Genomic DNA, 25,175 nt, shown 5'->3' with positions numbered 1-25,175 from the left:
CATTTCAGTTACAATCCCTTCTCGCATAATCATAATGTTGTAAAGTGTGTAGTATTCGTAGAGTTAACACAATTGTAGGTCTATTACAACATAAAAAATAATGTTTGTTGTAGTGCTGTTTGTTAGACCCATAGTTCCTGTTTGAGTTTTGTGTGGTTTTGCCGTACTAATATAGTGCCTTGAGTGCTGAGAATGGTCGTAACATAACTGTCTCCCCGTAATGAAGTTGTGGATCAATGTTGTGAGATACAACCGCTGTTGTGGCATGAAGAGTGTACTTTTAGCATGCAGATGTGTATAGCATGACTTCATATTTACAGGTGAGCATGATTTTTTAACTAATTGTAGTTTCTAAAATTACATCATAAATTTAATGACAGTGAATACGCTGTTTTTATTCTCTTAACAATAACTGAGATCCTACTGCAATCAGTAACATGCAAAATTACTACTATACAACAGGGATTTAGTTAATTAGATTTAGTTAATTTTCAATGATCAATGAAGGAAAAATTAAAAAATCTGTAAGATTGAGCATATTTTGTTATGTATTATTTCAAAGTTGAAATGAGATCCCTGATCTGAAATAGTAACAAATGGAAATAATATCTTCATTTTATTTTTGTTGATATTGATCATTAGAATGATATTAGATAACAACATTATACATGTACATGGTATTGCCCTACCATTGTACATGCACTCTTCATCAAAATGTTGTGTCAAATAATGAATTTAAGGCAGGAAGAGATAATTAATACATAATTTGTTACAAGTTGCGTTTATTTTAAAAATATGTATTACTCTCACAGCCTCTATAATAAAGTATGTAATGTTTTCTTAACAATCTCACAAACTTACAGATATACAATGTGATATGGCTGTATCAGGTGACCAAAATATCCAAAACTTCCTCAAAGATTCATTGCACCATGATGATTTTTGGTAGAATTTTATAGAATGACACAATTTTTATCATCTTCACTTTACTTCACATACCACCAGGCTAAAATTTTATTAATGATAGACGTATCAAGTGTGAACTGAATTGCCCAATTGAATTAATAAATTAAAGTTCGGAGTCAATATCAGCAACATGGGGCGAGCATTCAAGAATAAAATCCTTTAAATGAGCCTATTCCTTATCTGTTTTATTTTGTGTTATGTACCAAAGTTTTACACTAGAATTATGTTTAATTTATTAGTTAAATGATGGTATTTTATTTTTGTATTCTTGTTTAAATGTTAAATATTCCAATTTTTAAACCTTGACAGAGTGTGTGAACACAATAGTATTTATTTTAATGTTTCTACAAGACAACAGAGATTTGAAGATGCGATACCAAATCTCATAACTAGAGTAATCAAATATCACTTAAAAGACATGTAACAATCAGTTATGTGACCATATTTATTAGATACTTTTGTTGTATCAATACAGAAACTTTATAATCTTTTTTCTTCTTTAAGAAGATGCCAATCTCCTTTTTTATTTTACCCTATCCATCCTCATAGGTCACTGTGAAGATTATCTTTATCAAACAGAATAGGAGGAGATTCGGTATAGTACAATACTAATAAAAAGTACAATGATCATAAACTCGATTTGAACCTGCACTATCACTAACTTAGATCAAAAGTCTTATGCTTATGACTGAGAGGCCACCAGTTCTATCACAATTGACAGGTTAACAGGCCTATATAATACAAAATATCGTTAAAATAGACAAACTGTTCAGTATCATCCAAATTTCATTTCTATTTAATTGATTTTAGTCCCACCAGGAAATTTAAATTGATGAAAAGTTAAGCATATGATTCTGTCTAAACTTAATGAGTCTACTGAATCCTCCCTTGATGTGGCTAACAGGGGTTTTCAGACCCTTGTGTTAATATGCAGCTGTTCAAAGATTTAAGTAAAAAAATTGTTCTGGTATCATGCATAATCAGATCTTGTGTATATTATATTGATCCAAGTGCAATTTGCAATATAGCTGCTGGATTATTCAGTAGTGGGCGTATCAGGGTGACACTAGTGTTACAGATTAGTTCAATGCTCAGAACATACACTTCCTGTAATACTTTAGCTTAGAACTTTATTAGGGACAGGCAAGGTATTTGTTAAAAGTTAAAATAAATCATTTCACTAATCTCTTGAATTTTATTTTCTGTTTCAGTGAGGAATTACTCCAAAGCTGTTTCCTCAGTTTCTCCTGATTACTGTGTTATCTAGATCAAAAACAATTCTTTTTATAAAATTAAAATTGATGTTAATTTTATTAGGTTTTATAATTTGTTGTTAATTATTTGTTGTGATTTACAAAGAATATATATTTTAGATCAAACTATTCAAGTTTTACAATGTTCTGATTGATTTGTAATGCTGTCTTATTATAAAATTAAAGTTTATTATTAAAATGTGTTTCATTTTCCTATGCCGGTTTTTATAAATTATTTTAAGGTGTTATTTTTGCTTATTCATAGCAAGTAAGTAATGGTTAGCATTTATTTATTTTAATGTATCATAAATGCAACTACTCAAATTGCATTTACCCAAAGTTCCGATTGCTTACAAGTTGAAAAGAAATTTTTGTGTGTGTATTGCCATGTAAATAAACAAATGCAAGATCACAATCTTTATTACACACAAATTAGATTTAACGAGTAATATCAGCTCATCCATTTTTTCATACCATGTTACCAAGTAAAGGAAAACAGAAGAGCCAAAGACAATCGAAATCCAAATGTCTCATTAGAATTCACTAGTGATGCACTTTATTCCACCAATGATATTTCCTATGTCTAGCCGTTAGGTTTCACTGTGAACAGTGTTCTAGTGAGACTTCTGTGTTATATATTTTAGTGCATAAGAGAGAGTATACATATATCTTTTAAGTTTGTTTATTATAAATATGGTTATTTTTATTATTATGTTACATAATTTAAATTTTTTTATATAAATATATAATGTTTAATAAATGTAATTTGTAGATAATTTGATAAGAGCCGTTTCAAATCACCATAGTAGAACAAGTCTGAGTGGTTCAACATTTTTGTTTCTGTGTAGAAGAATAATAATATGTACAACGTTTTATTTCTTACGTTTGTTTTGAAAAATAACTGGTAGGTATCAGCATTCCAAATTTATAAAAAAAGGAAAAAAACCAGTAATAGAAATTAAAATCTGAACTTTATTGTATATTATGTTTTTTGTTAATCGCATATTCAGTAACAATTCATAATTAGAAAAATGTGGAACCTAAGAGAGTTTAGTCATATAATGTATTTGTATTAAAGGATTTAGTGAACCTCTGCATGAAAATAAAAAAATGGTTGGCCACAGTAGCGTAGCCAGAAATTTCGTTCGGGGGGGGGTCCGAAACCGGGGGATCCGGGGGACATTTTGTGTGTTATTTGCCAATGAATTCACTGGTAAAAGGTAAATACCAAAAATATGGAGCTTTAGTAACTACGCCTTATAGAAAGTGGAAAGATGTAATAGGAAAATTAAACTCTCACAGCAACTCTAGTACCACAAATTTTCTTGTATAGCTACAGAAACTTTACGAAGTTCGATTCTGGCCGAGTAGAAGGCACCAAAGTGATGTTGGATTCACTGGATAAGAAAGAAAAAGAACAAAACAGAGCTTCACTCAAGCGTATAATTGACTCAAATATATTTTGTGAAGAAAATTAAATACCCCTTCGGGGATATTGGGATACTGACGGCCGAAAACCCTTTAGAAAAGAAGGGCGATTTTCGAGCGTTGCTCGGGTACAGATCAAACTAACGGTCGGAAAATGCACCGGAAAAACTCTACTGATTAGAAGTTCGGGCACTTTGGATTTCATTGATTGAGGTATTTATGAATGATTTATAATGACGATTTTTTGTATCATTACACTGTAGACGAGCATATAATTATCGGAAAAATCACTTTCGGTCGGAAATAAAATACACCTGAAAACCTCTAATGATTAGAACTTCAACTACTTCGGACTTCGGTTATTGAGGTAAACGTGGTATTTTTGATTGAGTTAGGACGACGAGTTTTTGTTATCATTAAACTGTACACCTTAGGCCTACCTATATAATTATCGAGAAAAAATCACTTCCGGTCGGTAAATACCGAAGAAAAGCTCTCTACTGATTCGTTTTGACGATTTTGGATTTCACTGGTTGAGTGGTTGAGGTAAAAGTAGTACTTATAATTATGTTAGGACATTGATTTTAGAGATTAATTCAACGCTGACTAATAAATATATAATTATCGAGAAAATAAATAATCACTTCCGATCGGAATATACTAAGGAAAATGAAATAATACCTCAGTCAGTGAAATCCAAAGTAGTCGGAACTTCTTATCAGTAGAGTTTTTCCGGTGTATTAGCGATTTTTTAAATTTTTCTTTGATAATTATATAGGTATTAGTCGGCGTTCAATTGATACCTAAAATCAATGTTCTAACATAATTCTAAGTACCACTTTTATCTCAACTACTCAACCAGTGAAATCCAAAATCGTCAAAATCTGAATCAGGAGAGCTTTTCCTAGGTATATTCCGACCGGAGGTAATAATAATACTTTTTATTGTGTCAAAAATTATAAAAATTGCATACAATCGTCAAATTAAATTATTTAGAAATATGTATATCTATTTTAAATTGCCCCCATTCATACCCGTTCATACACAGTCCACACTCATTCCTAAGACTCATACATACTTACAGCCTTACGTTTAAAACTCTTCTAAAATTTACCACCAGAAATAGAGGATGATCGAATTACTTTAAATTTCATCCCAGCGGCTCATCATAAACTCTTCCACCGAATAAAACACCCTTGACACCAAAAAGTGTCTCAATCGAGCTTTAAATTTTGTTGGTTCATTCAAATTTTTGATTTCATCAGGGAGTTTGTTGATCAACTTAACACCAACCTCGAATAGCAAACGTTTGAATGCGGCTGTTCTGTGCGGATGTAACCGAAGGTTGTCCCTGCCTCTTGTCCCGTATTGATGGACGTCCCTGCCCCGGACCAACTCACACTTAAATCGGCAGTACAGGGCGACATCGAGGATGTAGAGACAGGGCAAAGTTAGCAATCCCACCTCCCTAAAGGCATCTCTGCATGAATTTCGGGATTTCAATTTTGAAATGATGCGGACAGCTTTCTTTTGACTTCTAAATACTCGCTCAAATTTGTATTTAGAACAGCTGCCCCATAGCCTCAACTCGTACGTTAGATGGGGGTGTACAAGGCCGAAGTAGGCCATTTTTAGTACATCCCGGGAGCAAAATTTTGAAAGGTTCCGTATAGCATAAATGCCTGAAGAAACCTTTGAGCAGGTCTTTCAATATGATTGTCTCAAGTCAGACTTCGATCAAGGTACATTCCGAGGAACTAGGTGGAATCAGTTTCCTCTATGAGGACATCGTCCGCCATCACAGCAGCGCGATCCTCAATCTCTCTTTACCGCAAACAGAAATTTAGTGCATTCGATTTGGAGTTATTGGTCCTCAGATTTAATAAAAAAAACTGAATACATGAATTCAGTTCTAAAAAGAAAATGATTTCTAATTCATGTTTTGTTGGAGCTTTAATGCAGCGTCAACATACTGGACCATTTTCCCTCTCAGGAGCGATGAATTCAGCCTGCTTACGTACACAAGGAACAAGACTGGTCCAAGTATAGGTCCCTGTGGGACTCCATAGGAAAAAAGTCGCTAATTTAAAGTGATTTATTTGTTTTTTTTTTTCTCGATAATTATATATGTATTAGTCGGCGTTGAATTAATACCTAAAATCACCGTCCTAAAATAATCCTAAGTACCACTTTTACCTCAACCACTCAACCAATGAAATCCAAAATCGTCAAAACTTAAATCTGTAGAGAGCTTTTCTTCGGTATTTACCGACCGGAAGTGATTTTTTTTCTCGATAATTATATAGGTAGGCCTACGGTGTACAGTTTAATGATAACAAAAATCGTCGTCCTAACTCAATTGAAAACCCCACGTTTACCTCAATAATTGAAGTCCAAATCAGTTAGTTGAAGTTCTAACCAGTAGAGTTTTTCAAGTGTATTATCCGACCGAAAGTGATTTTTTTCGGTAATTATATACACGTTTACAGTTTAATGACACCTAAAATGAACGTCGTAACTTAATTCTAAGCAGTCACTTTACGTCCCCACGAACGAAGTGGTCGCTAATTTAAACTGTTCGCCGTGTTACGGTTCAGGTTACTTTGCGACGTCACGTGACCGCGCCCTATAGAAATACCGTGATTACACTACACTATTCGAAAGGCCGAGCCCAAAAGTATCGTTTGATACTTTATGATTTAAATGAAAGGACAATAATATTTTTAACAACGGTCACTTCAATCAGTGAAATCAATCAATTTAATGTTTGTAGACAAGAGTAATGATAACTGTCCTTTTTTTCCTGCCCCATGCTTTATTTTTTAATATGTCTTAAAATTTCGGGGGGGGTCCGGACCCCCCCCTTCGCTACGTCACTGGTTGGCCACCCAGGGAACTGTTTAACTGCCACTTACTTTTGTGGCTAAAAATTGTTTAATGATTAGCCATTTTTATTTTCTGATGATTGTAAGCCACTGGAATTATGTTTTGTATGTAAGCCACAAGAAAACATGATTATATTGATAACAAGAACCTTATTGTGTTTATTTTTTAGTTTTATGTCTGGTTTTTAAAATAAAAAACACATACAGACGGTAAACAAAAAGAGATAGACCCACTGGTTGCATTTAATATTTAGCTCCTCTTGGTCCATGGAACAATATCCCATATAGTTTATGTAGAGAGTTTTGTTATACCTTGTTTATATTTTGATACATTACCTGTATTCAATACAGTACCTGGATATTTATTATTATTTTACAGCTAAAGTAAAATTAATGTCTATCAAAATTTTGTTGAAGATTCAGAAAGTTCAAGATAAGTAGTTTCCATTTAGGTTGCTAATATATTCATCTTCATCAGTGTTCAATTCATTAATTTTTATTTGATTAATGTTAAAATTCTCTTGCCTTCTCTTGTACTTATTTTCTCTATTAGAAAATCTGTCTTTATTGTACCAGATTATTTGCACTCTAGATGGTTGATTTCATGTATCTGACACTTCATTATGGTTTTTCAGCTGGTTGATATATTTTTTGGTTTGTTGTTTTCAGGTGGTAAGATGGGTAGTAATGTGTGTAGTAATTTAAGTGATGCTTATCCACTAGTAGTAGACAAAACCTGTTTTGGATTTCAACTATATTTTGTTTCTTGTGGCCAGTGGCGTTGGTAGTGATTACAAAGGTTATCATGAGATAACTGAATAAAGCAACGTTGAGCTGTCACTGAGCAGTCCTGTCCTTGTAAACAGCCCGCTTGTCTGGCCGTTGGTTGTGGTTCAGAAGTCACCTTAAAGCCGTTGTACCCCAGGTTAAGTGTCAGGGAGGGCTTCTTAGCCCTAACTTAACCTGGTTAAATAAGAAATTCTTTACTTTACTTTTTTTACTGTCATACTCAGGATCGGATTTGGAAATTGCAGGGACCTAGGCTCCACCTGTGATGCGGGCCCCGGGCTCATGGTTAAGGGGTATGGAATAATAACATTTTCACTAATAACAGTGATATTTGTTAACTTCAGTCACTATTGTTGATTAGTTTCTATCTAAACTTAATCTCCGCAATGAAGCCGTTCATGATGTCCTCATGGTTGACTTATCTCAGAGTGTCATCTTCTATACTAAGCAAGGCCAAAGCGTTTAGCGTTTTCTTACATAGAGGTCCGGAGCTTGTTCTTGATCAGCTTCAACTTAGAGAATGATCTTTCTGCAGAATAATTAGTTACCATCAAGGAAAGGTACATTCTTAACACCACTTGTACATTAGGGAAGCAATCTTGTACGTTGTTTTCCAACATAAGTTGATACATCCACCTTTTTTTTTTACTAATGTGCTTTTCACTTTTTTCATATTCATTTTGAAACTGGTTGGAAAAAGTCAAATAGTAAAACTTCGTTGTAGTTGTCTACTAACATTTTGCTTGCTGCTTACACCTCATCATTAGAAAGCATGTCCAATTTGTTAAGGAACCCAAACCTCGTATTGATAAGTTCGTATGCTTGAAGCCTTGCTCGCACTCACATAGGTACGGAACCCTTTGCTCTGCTCCTAATGTCACTATACACTAGCCCTGTACATTCACAATCATGGTCTTGTATCAATGTAAGTACAACTTACTATCTACGATGATAAAACTTGGCCAGTGATATTATTTTATAATTGTAATTGTGATGCGGGCCCCTTTGTGTTGCAGGTCACTAGGTGTGCGCTTATGATGCCTATACTTAAATCTGACCCTGGTCATATTTTCATTTTCAATCAATTGGTTAACTAATCCCTCAAATTACTATAGGAGGCGTTGAGTTCCCTTTTATTCTTTGAGAGATAGCAGCATATTGCATTGTCGGGTCAAAGTGTCATATTTATCCTGATAGCTTCCTCATCACTTGCAAACAGATAACAAAAAAATTGAATCTCCATTGTTATTATCCTTTTGGGGTCTATTTGTTCCCCACCGGGTTGATTCACCAGGTCCAATTAATTTCATGCGAATATGCCTATATTTCAATATTACTGTTGTATATGTCACTATAAACCAATAAATTGTAATAAACTGTTATTTTTTCAGGAATAACCTTGTACCATTGTTATAAAAATTTAAGTGAAACAAAAAATTGTATTGATAATATTTTTAATTTTTTAAATAAAGTAACAATACATTTTTGATCAGGTTTTTACGTACTTTATTTCTTTTTGAATCAAAACTATAAGGAAGTACCCATCATAAGTATTAGTCATGTTCTAAATACCTACATAATTAAGTTCATGTCATTTGAAATAAAAATATATATTGTACTATATATACAATGTATTTGATTAGGTAAAATACCCACATTTTAGCTCATGAAAGTATTTAGTATTAATTACATTGTTAAACTGTAGAAAGTGGATTAGTTGGTGTGCTCTTTTTAAATACTAGCCTACTTGAAACATAGTTAGGGCTACATAAATTACTTGGGTTCTTTTTCACTTCAAAACTGAATATTATATCAGTACGATAGTTAAATAAAACTATAAATACATAAGTTGTTACTATAATCATGGCTTATTGGACTTTACATAAAATAAAAAATGAACAATAAGTAAATTTTCTGTCTGGACCTGTTTAAAAAATATACACGTGAGCCCACAGTTAGTTATGGTTAGGCTTAAGCCTACAGTTGGAGGAATTTAGCTGTGCTCAAAGGGCCCAAATACTACAACCCTTTCAACAAATAAACACTATATGTGTGGCGGGTTGCGTTTATGTGCTAGCCGCTGAGATGAAGGCGCAACAATCTCTTAACTACTTTAAACTCACGATTTCAATTGGCGGATTAGTATTGACAAATACGTGTATGTTCAAAAACACGTTAAACAATACTGTAACAATTGAAAAACAAGGATAAGTCCTATTATTGCTATTATTTGGTATTCTCTTATTATTTAATTCCACCAAAATCAGCACTTTTACAAAACAGACTGATTGTAGTGAATGTGTAGTGAATGAGTTATTTGGGTCAATACGATTCCTGAAAGGAGGGTTTTACCCATGAGTCACAGGAAATGTTTTTGGGATGTAGTGAATAATGCTACCCCACCACCCCTCCCGCCAATCACCACACACTCAAGGTCACGCGTGCAGCTGAAGTCCTCGAACTGTACTCTTTGTAGTTTTTTATAGTATGATGCTTTTCAAAACACAAGTTAGGATGAAGTCCAGATTTGCGTAGGCCCAGGCCTAACCCTACCTGCTGCTGTAGCTGTTGTTCAGTCTCGTTGTCATCTAAATCACGATCACTTACTAACTTTCGTCCTTAGAAATAGCAAAATCAGGATCAATATAATTATCGCCCCTATCAAAATCAAACCATGCATCCTTAATGTCCTCATCGTAAAAAACATTTGCATCACCACCGCTTCAGTTCGTTGACGCCATTCCAGTTGAAAATAAAAACTGCTTGTATTTCCTGCCTCATAAAGTTCATAAAATTGTTATTGAAATGATTGGCAAAATTGTTTTTGTTGATTAATCTAAATATTCTGCTAAATTCATAGGATTATAAGTACAATTTGGAAGGCATACTAATTCAGTAGTCTTTGACTGTGAGCTACTATAATGTATTATAGCATAGGGTTTACAAGCACAATTACTTAATTTTGGACAGTTACCATCTGAACAATCTGACACCAAATTTCCACTAATCCTAATTATAGAGTGTAGTTATGGTACATGCATTACTATTTTTAAATATACAATGATTGGTGCAATTTTCTTGAAATCTGTCTATCCTAGCCTGGTGAGTTTCAACAATTTTGTTTAATAAAGTAAACGTCCTTTCCAAGATAACTGCATCTGAATTATTTTCAATAGTTTTCCTCCGATTACTGACAATACTATTTAACTCTGATAAATTTGATGAGATAAGTTCTAAATTATTTTTTGTCTCTGACCCTAAGTTTTAACTTTTTTGAGTGAGTTTAATAAATTATGTAACTCAATTGTATGATGTATGTAATATTTTATAAATGGTAGTTTATAAATCACATTTTATGAAATGTTGAAAAATAAAAACAACTTGGAATCTTCAATAATTTTTTGAAGTACCTGGTGGGAATATGAAACAGCTAATTTAGCCCTAACCGAACAGCCAACATCACTCATAAAGAAGACATTGGTCCCTTTGCTAAGCCAACTGTATCTCAAGTCCATGGTGCTGTGATTTCTTGGTCACTTTCACTAATTCTGTAGTAAAAATGCTCTCGGTTTATTTTGACGTTTATACGTCATGTTCATATCAAAAACATGTCAGTAAAGGAGGCAGGTATCTTGAAACAGAAAAGATCCATAATATTAAGAAGAATACACAGCTAGCCTGGACCATATACACTAAAGCAATTGTCTTTCTGTGAATATCCAGAATGTCCAAAGCATTGAATGTGATTTTACTGGAAATGTTGAATTCTATGTTAATTAAATGGTTTTGCTTTTAAAGTATTCCATATTGACAGTCTATTAAAATTTGTCAATTTACAATAACAGTTAACTATCTTTTTTAATAGACATTTTTTTACATTTTTACAAATAAACCTTTCGGTTTTAATTAGTAAATTGTTGGTTATTATGAATTAATCCTCTAGTCAAATTCAATTCAATATCCTAGTTGCATATTAAGGATGAGTGTAAAATTAAATGAATAAGCCAATTTGTTCTTGTTTCACATAAAGGAAATAAGATCAATTAAATATATAAATAATTCATTAATTAGATTCAGAATTAATGTCTTGAACGCTCTAACTTTGGTAATTTTTGAAATGGTTAATTCTGCTTTAAATGTTTTTTTTCAACTTTTAGAAGCTGTTTAAATAGTTATGATTAACTGATAAATGCCTTTCAAAACATAACATAAATCAAGTGATTTTTTTTTTTTTAAATAGTAAAGACAAAATAGCAAAACATGTCTTTTGGGTCTGTTACACTTATACAAGAATATACTTATCCCAAACTTCCCATCAACTTCCACGCAAACCAGCCACCATTAATTTTAGGTGAACCCTCCTGTCAGCTGTACCACAGACCAGTAACTCTCATAAGTGTACATCATACCACAAAAATTCCTAACATCTGGTGTGGTAACCCATGACATTAAATAATTCAATAACATTCATGAACAGGATAGATGATATCTTTGCCTAGCCAACTGTATCTCAAGCCCATGATGATGTAATTTTTTGCCACTCACACTGGTTCTGAACTGAAAATGCTCTCAATTTATTTTGATGTTCATCGATGTTCTTATCAAAGGCATGGAGGTAGGGGTGTCTCCAAATAAAAGCCAGTTCCCACATCTGAGAGTAGCACCTGATACCACACAGCCCTCCTTGACTTGATGTCCAAGATGTGTAGATAACTCACAACAACGATTCACTTACGATTTCATTTCAGCAGCGTACCCTCACTTATTGTTTAGACAGCTCTTTAATGCATCATGATTGTGATTCATAGCACTTATAGGGTTAAAACCCAACATCAATTTCTCATGATTTTCAGAAACATGTTTAACATTTTGTCTGAAAGATTTAGGTTCCTTTCACAAGTAAACTTAGTTCCTTAAGTGATGTGCCTATCAAATTTATCAGTCATGTGACTTTTTTATCAGAACATTAATTTTATTATGTTCAAGCGCATAAGGTAGTAAGTAGCATTTCACAATTCAAATTCTTTATTGTCGTAAAATAACAAATATTACCATAGGCTCTGTCACATATGATTTAGATATAAGTGTATTATTACATAGTGTGGTCATAAGCTTTTAAAAAATTTCAAAGTTGTTTGTAATAATTTCATTATAATATTGAAACTAATAATACCAAGATTAAAATAAGTAACATAAATGGTAAAATGTATACAATTAACAAGAAACAACAAATAAGTATTCTACATAATAAATAACAACAGTAATTTTATAAAAATAACAAATACAGGTTAATGTAACATAATCTAACATTTATAATCTCAATAATCAAGGTACTGACGTTACAGGCTAGAAATTCATCTACAAAACAAACAGAAATTTAATTTAGCCATTCCATTCATTTTCTGGCAATTTATTGAACAATTTAAGTTTCATACATACATGACTACTCTGTGTCTTTTCCAATTGTAATGAAATTAAGTCAAGATGATGATTTTTTCCTGATAGAATAGTGATGAGTATCTTAGGAAGTTTATTCAAGGATTTTTCAACAACTATTAGGCAACAGTATATGTACAATTTTGGTAAATTCCTAATTTTATATTCTTTTAAAATAGGTAAAAACGACTCCTTATCCCAAACATTCTTAATATAAATAAAAGCTTTTCAGTCTTTTGGCAATATATGATTAAAAAGTTTGAATTAAAACATTCTTTAGCTTTTTCTAAAGATTTAATCTCACCTTTTAGTAATTCATCCAAATTTTGATGAATAGGAACATTAGATGAAAAATTATTTACCGCTATAATAAATAATAGAGCTCCAAGGACAGATCTCTTTGGAACTCTAGTTTCTACCCTTCTGAAGTTAGATTTATCTTTACTCTGGATTACCATTTGTTCTCTATCACTTAAGTATGATATTAACAACTTGAGCTCCTTATCTCTAATACTACAGGACTTAGTAAGAAGAGCAAGAAGTGAAAATGGGTGAGTAGTAACTACTTTACGGGACTATTATGAGTGAGTGGAGAGAGAGAGATAGAGAAAGAGAGAGCGAGTTCTCATCTTGAGTTCTCTATTGTGGTTTTGTTTGTTTTAAGTGTTTTTGTTGGGATGGCATTATTGGTTGTGTTGATTTTGGGTGAAATTAATTTGTTTTCAAAACAAGTAAAGCATTATTATTAACACTGTTCAGTCATAGCAGTATTGTTACTTGCATATGCATTTATGTACATATGACCTCCAACAGTTTAGTTTTAACTATCACAAAACCACTTCAAAATAAGGTACAATTTGTATGTTATTCAGTGGTTTTTGAGTAGTTGATGTTAGAACATATCCACAATTGACATCTAATATGTGATTAGTAAGAAGAATAATATTAATTTTTATTTCATGTCAAAACGATATTGCTATATACACAAATAGATCAACTATATTAGTTAAAGCTTTGTTTATAAAAGTTAATTTTTCATAATATTTAAGATTTTGCTAATTCTTAAGAAATATTGATTTCTTTTAAATTTTCTGAATAAATCTAAATCATGTTAGAAAAATTATGTTTCTTCCTATAAAGTTGGTTGTACTACTCTTGGATAAAAAAAACTAAATAACCGAATTTGAAAGTTAAAAAAACTAACTAGTGGAGTTACAATAACAGGAGTTACATTTAAATTTAGCTTGTTTATTTCTGTGTTTAGACATATAAAGTCAATAATTTATAAACTGCAACTTTGAAAATTCATAACTTGGAAAACTTGTGATCCGATTCAGACCAAATTTGTGTACAAGATAGGTATAAGTATACTGATTTTCAGTGTGAACTTTTAAAATTATTTGTAAAAGTTATTGTTAAATTACCTTCTTAACTTTATTCTTGATTGGGCAGTCCAAAAAATTCAAATTTCGTTATACTGTGGAGTTAATGTTATTATTTTGGAAGTGTATTTTTGCAAACTTCCTTTCAAAATATAACATTTTTAACATAGGTTTAATTAAGCAGATTTTGTTAATTTATTGTGGTCTGAGCCTGCTTGTTTAAACACAAATCGCTAGATTTCCCAGGGTGGTGTTTGCACGTTCTAATGAGCAGACATTGGCCACAGAAAATTAACAAAACCATGTTCAATCAAATCTGAGTTAAAAATATGAACCTGTAAATCGAAATCTTCTTACTATTTGTGAGTTCTATACATATACTTACAGAACTAAGGCTCACGTACAAGTATATTATATATCTTTTAACTGATAAATTTATACCCAAAATGTAAAAGATATGTCATTGAGCCCTCAACCATCAACAACAGGTGGAGTTGTTCCCCACTACTTGGATGATTCCAGGTTTCCAGACTGGAATTTGTAGACCAATTTTAATCATTACACATTTTTGGGAATTTGAGATTGTGATAAACATTTATTTTAAAAATGTGTGTCTTTAAATGTATCAAAATAAATGTTTAATTTGGTACCCTAATTAAGTATTTTTAAAACAATAAATTTAAAAAAATAAGTCTTGGGATTAGGGCTATTTTATCTAAATTATTTCTTTATAAAAAAGTAAGACATTGTCATATTTAGAAAGAATATACCATTAAATTGATACCTCAAATAAATGGGTTAAAACACTTAAATTCTTTATAAAATATCGGTCATAATTTTTTTAATATTTGCATCTGAATACCACAAATTTGGATTTATTCAAACTATAGGTATTGTCAGACTCACATAAAATACTTTTAATTTTACAACTCTGTAAATACTATAACTGTATGTATTCAACAGATATTAAACATGTTCATATTTTATTAATTTTAAATTTAACTGCATTCGTTTAAATTTAATGTGGTTGTCTTTAAGACTTTAAGAAATAGGCTTAAAAATCTACATTTTTATATTGTTTCATCACACACAAAACTAAACTCTTTTGCCCCAAAAATGCCACTAAAATAAAAAGTGGAAAATAGACCTAATGCCCAGAGCCCTCGCACATATGTTGTAAGTTTTATGTTTCTAGTGAATTTTGTAGTAATCAATCGTTCAATTTTATACTATATAATAAAGAGCTCTGTAGAAACAATAGTTTGTACAAAAATGGTATTCAGATTGTCAATTGCAGTGTTTAATGGTTTGCGGATAACAGAAGGAGATAACAGAAACTGTGTCCCCAATTAAAAATTAGTATTTTTATAATGCATCATAGCAAAGTATGATTATCTCAGAGTGACACTGGTGTCACATTTCAATGAGTTGGGTGACACAATAGGGAGTTCTGAGGCCTAAAAACTACATGAAGATGAATATTATAATATATGAAGGTACTGCAGCAAGTTGCATATTATGTTCACTATTTCCGCATAGTTTTTTAGTAAAACAAGAAAGGAGAAAAAGGTAAGACGAGATCCTTCCCTACCCATCGTTTCTGACCTTTATCTTTCCATCCGTCTTTCTAACTCCTTTTTTTAAATTTTTACTTTAAATGCTAAACAACTGATAACATTACTTTGGTGGCGGATGACAAGACGTACTGTGGTGTTGACTATATTTTATAACATTTTGTGGCAACGTTTGCAGGAGCAACCTACAGTCATCAACAAGTGTTGTCTGTGACAAGACAGTATATCCATCCACTGAAGAGACTGACAGTGGATTAGCAATATATGCAATAGTTTCAGTTAATTTAATATAATAACATTGTGTGGCAACGTTTGCAGGAGCAACCTACAGTCATCAACAAGTGTTGTCTGTGACAAGACAGTATATCCATCCACTGAAGAGAGTGACAGTGGATTAGCAATATATGCAATAGTTTCAGTTGATTAAATATAATAACATTGTGTGGCAACGTTTGCAGGAGCAACCTACAGTCATCAACAAGTGTGTTGTCTGTGACAAGACAGTATATCCCCTAGAGAAGGTGGAGGTGGATGGCAAGATGTATCATGGGAACTGCTTTCGGTGTCACCAATGCCAATGTAAGCTGAGGTAAGGAACTTGTAGAGTTTCACTTCATTTGAACAGTATCTTGGTGTAAATATCGGTAGAATTAAAATGCCACAGATAAATCTGATTTAACTCAATTGAGCCAAATATATCTCAATACAATCCATGGGCTGTATTTTTATATCTGCACTCCTTTCCTTGTGGAAAGAAGTATTACTTGAAGAGGAAGAATAAAAGAAAATTTTACTTAAAAATATCTAACTGTAAATTTTACTACCAAATGAAGAGACAATATGTTGCGCTGTTCAATAGAACGTGAACTGGGATTTTATTGTTTTTTTTTTTTTTTTTTTGAAAATAAAATCTTTAATTTAATGTTTTAATAAATTAGTCTAAAAAATAACTTTATCGTCATAATGTAAAGATAGCTTTCTTCCTTCTTTTTTGTCTATGCTGTATGCTTGGGAAAGTAGTAAACAATCACTTTCAGCATGTAACCTGTAAGCTTAGGTAATTTCACTTTCTTGTTGGCTTGCTAACTTTATGTTAAGGGTTACCTGTTTATATCAATTAATTAGTGCATATGCCTATTGATAAATACATGTTTCAACTCTTATACATCAATTCTTGATCAGTTTGCACTAACAGAAAACTAATAATTGATGATTACAGTACTAATTATGTCATTTTTAACAATATTCCATGTGCTGCAATACTGAACATTTATCTTTCTCCACTTTTCATGTTTCCATCATCCATAAATGGTGGGTATTACATAATTCATAGAGAAAACTTCAAATTATCTAAGCATAGTTTATCACAATAGGCCATGCAGGTTAAGATATGAATTTTTAAAATTAAAATCTCCACAATCTCCTAGGCTGATTTTGCTATTAATGAACTTGAAAAGTCCTACAATAAACAAGTTCCAATGGATTTAACATCTTATAGGTTACAACCTCTCTTGTACTAACAAGAAAGTGATATACATAGACACATAAATACTGCTAAATGTGTAGCAGAATCAGAATGAGAACAATAAAACAAAATGCAACTTTGCCCAAATAACAAACAGGAATTCCACTTTAAATCGTGTCATCACATTTTATGAATAGGGTTTACAAAAACTGGAAGTACCTACTTAAGTTTGAATTGCAAAGTTTTAAAATGTAAACATATAAAATGGAATGTGGTTATAAAACTCTTCACAAGGGACATTTTGTTAATATATATATATATATATAAACATTGAATCGCAAAAAGTACTTGCTCCGCCGAGAGTCGAACCCGGATCTCTCACTTGCCGGGTGAATGTGCTACCTTATATATATATAAATATGGTGAAAAGATAACATATTCCACATTTGGCTGCCCTTGAATAAGAATATGGATATTTTAATACACGAAAATAATAATAGGCAGTTGTTTGTATTGCTCAGATATGTGTATCACTACTAAACCTAATAATATTAATCTGATAGTTATTGGCACAAGTAACATCACTTATTTGTTACTTATTACTGTTTATAATACTAATGGTGGACACATTAACTACTAACCTTGCTTGTCTAATAATAAAACTGTATAACACAATTGTATGTATTATTGTTGTATATCTTGGACAAATAGGAATATAACAATTGATTATATATTTTTAGGCAGTTGTAGTTGTAGTTTATATGTTGAAATGTTCAAGGACTATCCAGAGTGTCAGAATAAATGTTTTTATGTATGTTTGCAATCGATATACTGTTTTTCAACATAGTTATCATAAAATTTAAGACCTTTTGTAATGCTAAACAAGCTTAAAGATTCCATTGCCATAAAATCCTGCCACCTGAGACTTGTTGGTCCTCCCACAGTTCTGCATCATTGTCAAAGCATTGCCTTGTGTTCTTTACTCGAAACGAGTGATGGTTGCCTAGTATTAGGTCCAGAGCGTACGGCGAATGCAGAAACACCTCCCTCATGAAAACATTCAGGAATTCTTAAATGAGATCTGCTGTCCGTGGTTGAGAGTTCTGAAATGGTACTTTTCATTACCAGGAGCAAAATTAGTTGTTTTCAACATTTTTTATCTATATGGTAAACAGCGGTTTTTATCATATGGAGAACAAAATTTAAAGTCACTTTTATTTAATTTATATTACATAATAACTCAACATAGTAGGCTAATACTTTCAGGTTTACACAAAAATCTGCTGTGTTTATTGTGTGCATTTATTACTACTCAAACAAAACAAAGTTTTAGATTAGTGCACTGAAATATGTTGAATTGTGCTAGCTAGATTTTTCATATCTTTGTTATAAGATAATGAAAAACAATCACTTTTCAGACCAACTCAAGTATCAAAAAGAGCTGTTATTCATGCAGTATAATTGCTTTTCCCTACAGTTGTTTTAACCCTGCATCTGGCAGTTGAAATTCCTATAATGGCAGGCACTATTTTGCTAGTTATGCTTACCTTCATTCAAACCTATGTAGACAGTTTATTATTGAAATATAGTATAGACTATCATATACGAGGTATGGCTATTAAATAACGGGACTGATATTGTAAACAAATTTTATTTTCATTTTAAACATAATTACTTATTATCACCTTCAATATACACCCCTTCTCTATCCCTGCAACGCTCCATGCGAATTTTCCATTGTTGGAAACAATGCTGAGTCATCTTCTGTCAACTCTTTCAGGAGTCTTGCCGCTTTTTCTTGAACAGCTTCTACGGATTCAAATCTAACACTGGGATGTTCTAACACTGGGATGCTGTACTTGGTCAGGAACCGCTTGACAGATAACGCGGAATGAGCTGGCGCATTGTCTTGGTGCAAAATCCATGATTTGTCCTTCCACATTTCGGGTCGGTTTTTTCTTACTCTTTCATGTTATTAAGTACCTCAAGATAGTAATGTTGATTAATTGTTTGACCTTCAGGAACCCAGTGAAGGTACACAATCCCACGAATGTCGAAAAAAACAATCATCATTGCTTTAAATTTTGACTTGCTCATTCTTGCTTTTTTTGGCTCTCGGTGAAGTTGAGGTCTTCCAATGCATGGATTGGCGCTTCGTTTCCGGATCATAAGTAAAAAACCACGATTCATCACATGTTATTATTCTTTCCAATAAATTTGGGTTATTTTCAATGTCATTCAAAGTGTCAGTACAAACATTTTTGTCGTAAGAATTTTTGGTACCATTTTTGCACACACTTTTCGCATGTTCAAATTGTCATGTAAAATTTGCCGTACACATTCTTTATCAATGCCTACAGATTCAGCAACTGCACGAATGCTTAATCGTCGGTCAGACCGAATCAAATTAGCAACTTTTTCGACATTGTCTTCCGTTTTTGATGTTGAAGGACGACCTGGCCGCGAATCATCTTCCACGTCTTGTCGACCATCTTGAAAACGCTTAAACCATTCAAAAACACGAGTCCGCGATAAACATTCACTGACATACACTTCTTTTAGTAAATTATAGGTTTCGGTAGCGGTTTTTCCAAGTTCAATGTGAAATTTAATAACAATTCGTTGCTCTATTATTACGCTAACCATTTTTCCGGCAAAACAAAATAACAACACTTACATAAATGAAGGTTATGACACAACGATGTTTACAGAAACGCGACTAACTGCATTCTGAAGAGGAAGTCTCAAACTACACAGCTGTTGGTCATTGTTGGTTGGCGCATGCGCACTCGTTCCACTGCAGCGTCAGTCCCGTTATTTAATAGCCATACCTCGTATATATTATTTTACAGTATAAAACCTGGAACATTTTTATGCAGATGAAATAATTTTTTAACAAAAATTTATTAACTCATTGGCCTACTAGTATTTCCAGCCTCTCAACTCCACAGTAAATCCAATTAATTTGGCCCAAAATGGAGAATTTTACTTAAAATTCCATTACTCTAGTTGTACTGTTTAGATTTTAATAAAACTTGGGATATTTAATAAAAGCATCTTAAACTATATTAAAAAAAAAATAAAATAAAAAGTTAATGTTAATTTTTTAAATTTTGTTAATTTGTGTTAATTTTATGTTAATTACAAAATAAACACTTTTTATTTTTTACTGACAATTATTTATTATTACAATGTTTTAAGTATACAAATACTGTTGACTTAAAAATAGTAAGTTAATATTAATTTTGGTTAATTTTAAGTGAATTTAAAAATAAAAATCTTTTATAAAAAAGCCTAAAAACACAATATTTTTAGGTTCGTTTGGCTCGTCATTCCATATTGGAAAATTCCATAATCCAGTTACACCAGAAGCCACACTGCTAATAACGTCTTCAACATTCTGTAAATGTAAATCATTCATAGGATCATCGGCATTGTTTAGGCCTACGTCCATCTCTTCAAAATCAATATCTGAGAGGGCATTGTCAGACTCACCGTCGCTGAATTCTTCATCACCATCAATCCTCCACTCTTCTTCCACATGATTAGAACCGATTTCACCATCAGATTCACTTAAAATAAATCCGTCATTGTCAATATAACGATCAATTTCACTACTACGTAAAGCTCCATGTCGCGCCATTGTACACACGCTTAGTTTGTTTACTCGAGTCAGCTGTTTACTTGTTCCGATCGTCTGTTTATGTTCCCCTTCCCCAACTGCAGTGTTGCCAAGCTGTAAAGTTAAATTATTCAATTCCCATTATTGCATAGAACACAGAAACGAAGTTAGGACTGAATGGTGTTGACATCTTGTGAGAAATAGGCGAACTACTTGGTGGCGAGATGGTTTCGTCAAAGTATTTTACCGTGCATAGCGCTAGCGGCTAGATGGTCTCGTCGAAGTAGGCTAATGGGTTAATATTTGTTTTATTACAATTGGAAAAAATAAAATATCCAAAATATCATAATAAAAAGAACATATGTGCATAAATATGTTCATATGTACATATATACATAGATTTTTTAGGGGAAAATCCCGTTTTTCCGTGTTCTGTCGAAGTCCGCGAGCAGACACGGTAAATCAACATATTTTTTTGCAAATTCATAAATTTGTTGCATAGTTATTATGCATTATTATTCAATAAACTATATATCAAATGAATCCGTAAAACATCCCGATTAATGTAATATAACATTTGTCCTACTTAAATCACATTTTCAATACCAAAAGTTTGTTTAAAACTGTGACTGCAAAGTTGACTAGTGACTAATTGTCTAACATTGGAGAAACATTTTTTTAGCGACTAGTCGCTAGTCGCCTAAAGAATGGAGGGTTAAATTGCTCTTCTGAAGTTTTCCAAAGATTAAGAAAACCTTGTATGGTTTAATTTTGAACCTGTTCTAAAAAACCACACACCTTTTCCCTCCTGAAAAACAGGTGCCTTAATCTGATATTATTTACTAGCATTTTGCTGGTTTTTGTGATAATCTGTGTGCCTCCACTCCACAAACTGAACTTTGGTCTCACAGTTAATATTTTTTTTAACCAAGTCTTATTTCAAGTTATGATTTCTCAGATTAAATCCATCAGTCAACATTGTTGTTGCAAAATTACAGAACTTTCATTGATACAGCTGCAATTTGCTGATACTTGTGGTTCTGTTAAGATCTTTGAAATACAACAAACTTCTCACAACAAAACAACAAAATTTTCTTGTACAAAATTTTGGTTTACTAGGTATGCAATGATGCATTGCTGTAGAAAAATAAGCAAGACATATAGTTGTGAATTAGTGATTATTTTTAATCTTTTTTCATCTATTAATTTCATATAAATCAAGTAACGTTGTTTACATTTTATTATAAGTTTGACATGTTAAATTTTACTTTGTATTTAATCAATGTTAATATTATATATATTATATAATATGATATGAGGTTGAATACTAGAGATGACTTGACAGACCTAACTCAATCTCTTTAAAGGCATTTTTCATTTCATTTTTACAATTTTCTATTGTTGCGACCATTTTAACAATCCCATACCTGGTTGTTCATTTCAGCTCTTTACATGTTGAGTCATTTTTAAACTCAATGAACTAATGGTGCATTCCACTTTCAGTAATTGGTGTTATACATTACCTAATCAATTTAAATCGGTTTATGGGTTTTTGCCAACAGAAACGTCATCAATGACCACATTTCACAACTCATGCAATTTCCTACTTAGGCACTCATTTCAAGTCATCTTCAGTCACTGAAATGACTAGTCTGGCAAAGTTATGGGATAATGTTTGTTTCAAACATGTTTTTATAATTGTAGTTTCTTATACAATTAGACACTTGTACAAGAAATAAGTAATGATCTCAAGTAAGCCTTTGTTGTAATGATTAACTTGTAATTGTGAAATATTGAGGGTGACCCTTCAGGGAATCTTGCCAGACTTGCTTTGTTTGATTTTATTAGTGACTGGTAAACTTCATAAAACAGCCAAAAGGACAGTAGCAGTTCCCTAGTAAAATTATTTATGTCATAGATATGACCATGGCAGTTAAGTAACTGATCTAGAGTTGCTATATTACAAAACATTATTGTTACAAAAATTATTTATCTTAAGTATGTTACGATGTTACATCTCAATTGTTTGTATTTATTGTTTAAACTTAAATAACTGTTTTCTGTAGGATGGATTCTTATACTCAAAACAAAGACAATTTGTACTGCCTGCCTCATTTCCGCCAGCTGTTTATTGCCAAAGGAAACTATGACGAGGGCTTTGGCTCAGACCAGCACAAGCGCAAATGGGAATCATCTGTGGCACCCGTCAACGGCCATTGAACCTGATTCTTTGTACATTTCTTCTTGTATTTATTGTCTTTATCACTTGTTTGGAATACTGTGCATATATTATCTGTTAATAAACATATTTACATTCCTACACGTACTGGAGTAAATGACTTTTTGTATATGTAAGTAATGATCATTGTATAAGTTATTTCTTCTATAGTACATTTTTACTAATGTTAAGTCAAAATGTCATGAAATTGGTTGATGTCAAGATAGATTATTGTTCTGTGATTTTCCACATTTGGTATTGAATGTTGCTCATTGCTAGTTTTTCTTTTTTGACTTGAATAAAAACTTAGGCTGATATAATTTTATTTATTAACGTTTGAATAGTTTGCTTTACCTATTGAGTTGAAAAAGTGTGTACAGTTTTAAAATTAATCTCCTAATGTAAAATAGAAACAGTATTGAAAACATAATTGTTTATTTTCATCCAGTCATCATTTGACTAAAATTTGAAAACTAATCTGTTTTCTTATGGATTGTGTAAATTAATTCATTTTAGTCATAGTTTATTTCTGTGATATCTTAGGCCATTTATTTGTGTATTTTAAAAACATGACATTAAAATCAACTGTTTCCTATCAAGTTTGAACTTCCTAAACTTAAAAGTAGAGATGTAAATTTACATTAAAATCTTCAGACCTGAAGTGTATAAATCAAATTAAATATATATATACATATTTTTAGTTGTAGTGAGTTGTACATTATTTGCATTTACAAATTTATATAATAAAATATAATTTTTTATCCTTAACTATAAAAGACAGCACTATTGTACAGAAAAGTGTGTAAAAACACAATATATATGTATCTATAAATATTTTGTATGTGGCAGAAAAAAAACATTTAAAATGTATAACAGACAACTTAATAATGTATTTTGCATGAATATTTTAGTCATACCATTTAACTATTTTACATTTTACTGTATAATTTTTTTATTATTAATGTGTTATATAGTTGATAAAGTTGCCAAATGTTTGTTGTGAGATTGATTCAAGAGATTTAAGTCTGGATTATGTAACCACTACAAAGTTATTTTGTGAAAGTTTTAATAGTGTTCAGATAAAATTTTAAATCTTTTTCAAATGTATAAAGTGAAGATCGAAAAGGTTTAGGTAAGACCGTATTTTAATAAAGGAAAATAATGCATTCATGATAATTGTTTCTTTTGTTTATTATTACCTATTCTCTGTTGTCCTATGTAATGTTGATTTTGTAAATGATGAAGTTCTGAAACAAACGTTCACTGGTTGTGGATTTATTCTCACTGTACATACATGGTTATAATCCTAATTTGTTACCACAATAATAAAATTTTGTTGATATAAAATTTAATGATAAAATGATTTTATTTCTGTTAATAGACTAAATATATATTAATTTAAAATATAAACTTTACTTAGAAACAAGGTTGAGTTTAAATTAAAATTTTCAGTAGCAATTTATTACATAACGTTTTTAATGTGAATTTAATTTAAACAGTCTTATACTTAATAGCCTAGATGAGTTTTTGTTGAATATAGCTATAATAATGTAATTTGGAGAGATCTTTACACTAAAAGATATAGATAGTGTGTTGTGGTTTGAGTCAACTTTTAAATGAAGAAAGTTAAGAATATGCCATCATGTCAGTTGATCTCAATGGTGATTTATCATTTATACTAACATGGTTAGTAAAACATGAAAACCTACCAAACAAAAGGTGACAGTGGCCATGAAAACTCCAAGTAATACTAAAAAGCAGTGGTTCAGAGAAGTATTGTACAGTATTTTAAGATTGGATTAACCTTTGCACTAATAAAGTCAAAATTTGCAATGCATTTGACCCCTTTTTGAACTGGCAAACTTGTAATCTGTGACAGATTAAAAATCATATGTTTCCTTAAAAAATTTAATTACATCATAATTCTGATAATCCTTGCTTGAATCTAATTACATGTCATATCATTTTGTTTGGTAGATTCCACGTTTTCTACAGTAGTATTTCCGCTAGTTAACGCAGGAGGTATATACAAATATGCAGGCGATAAATTATTTAGTTTTGAGACAGGAAAAAATTATATTGAGGTAAATTAATTCCAAAATGAAAATAAGCTTATCAATTTTAACAAAACAAGTGTAATAATATTTTGTACCAAAC

The 25,175-nt window shown here is 31.7% G+C and overlaps 1 protein-coding gene across 20 annotated transcripts in view; it reads left to right on the top strand.

Moving 5' to 3' along the window:
• The window catches only part of LOC124362392 (LIM domain and actin-binding protein 1), a 165,282-nt gene extending 141,088 nt beyond the window's left edge, over positions 1-24,194 (top strand). For 17 of the 20 annotated variants that reach the window (XM_046816850.1, XM_046816999.1, XM_046816990.1 and 14 more), the window contains 2 exons: positions 16,172-16,302; positions 22,867-24,194. In XM_046816850.1, coding sequence (XP_046672806.1) covers positions 16,172-16,302; positions 22,867-23,020 — 285 coding nt within the window. In that variant the 3' untranslated portion in view covers positions 23,021-24,194. Of the gene's footprint in view, positions 1-2,177; positions 2,419-15,891; positions 16,303-22,866 lie in introns of those variants that run through there. The other 3 variants (XM_046816895.1, XM_046816931.1, XM_046816956.1) reach the window with 3 other exon arrangements.
• Positions 24,195-25,175: the final 981 nt, after the last annotated feature.

The sequence above is a fragment of the Homalodisca vitripennis genome, chromosome 1, assembly GCF_021130785.1.
Source record: "Homalodisca vitripennis isolate AUS2020 chromosome 1, UT_GWSS_2.1, whole genome shotgun sequence".
Lineage (NCBI taxonomy): Eukaryota > Metazoa > Arthropoda > Insecta > Hemiptera > Cicadellidae > Homalodisca > Homalodisca vitripennis.
The sequence above is the reverse complement of the archived record's forward strand: the minus strand, read 5'-3'. Positions and strand labels throughout refer to the sequence as shown.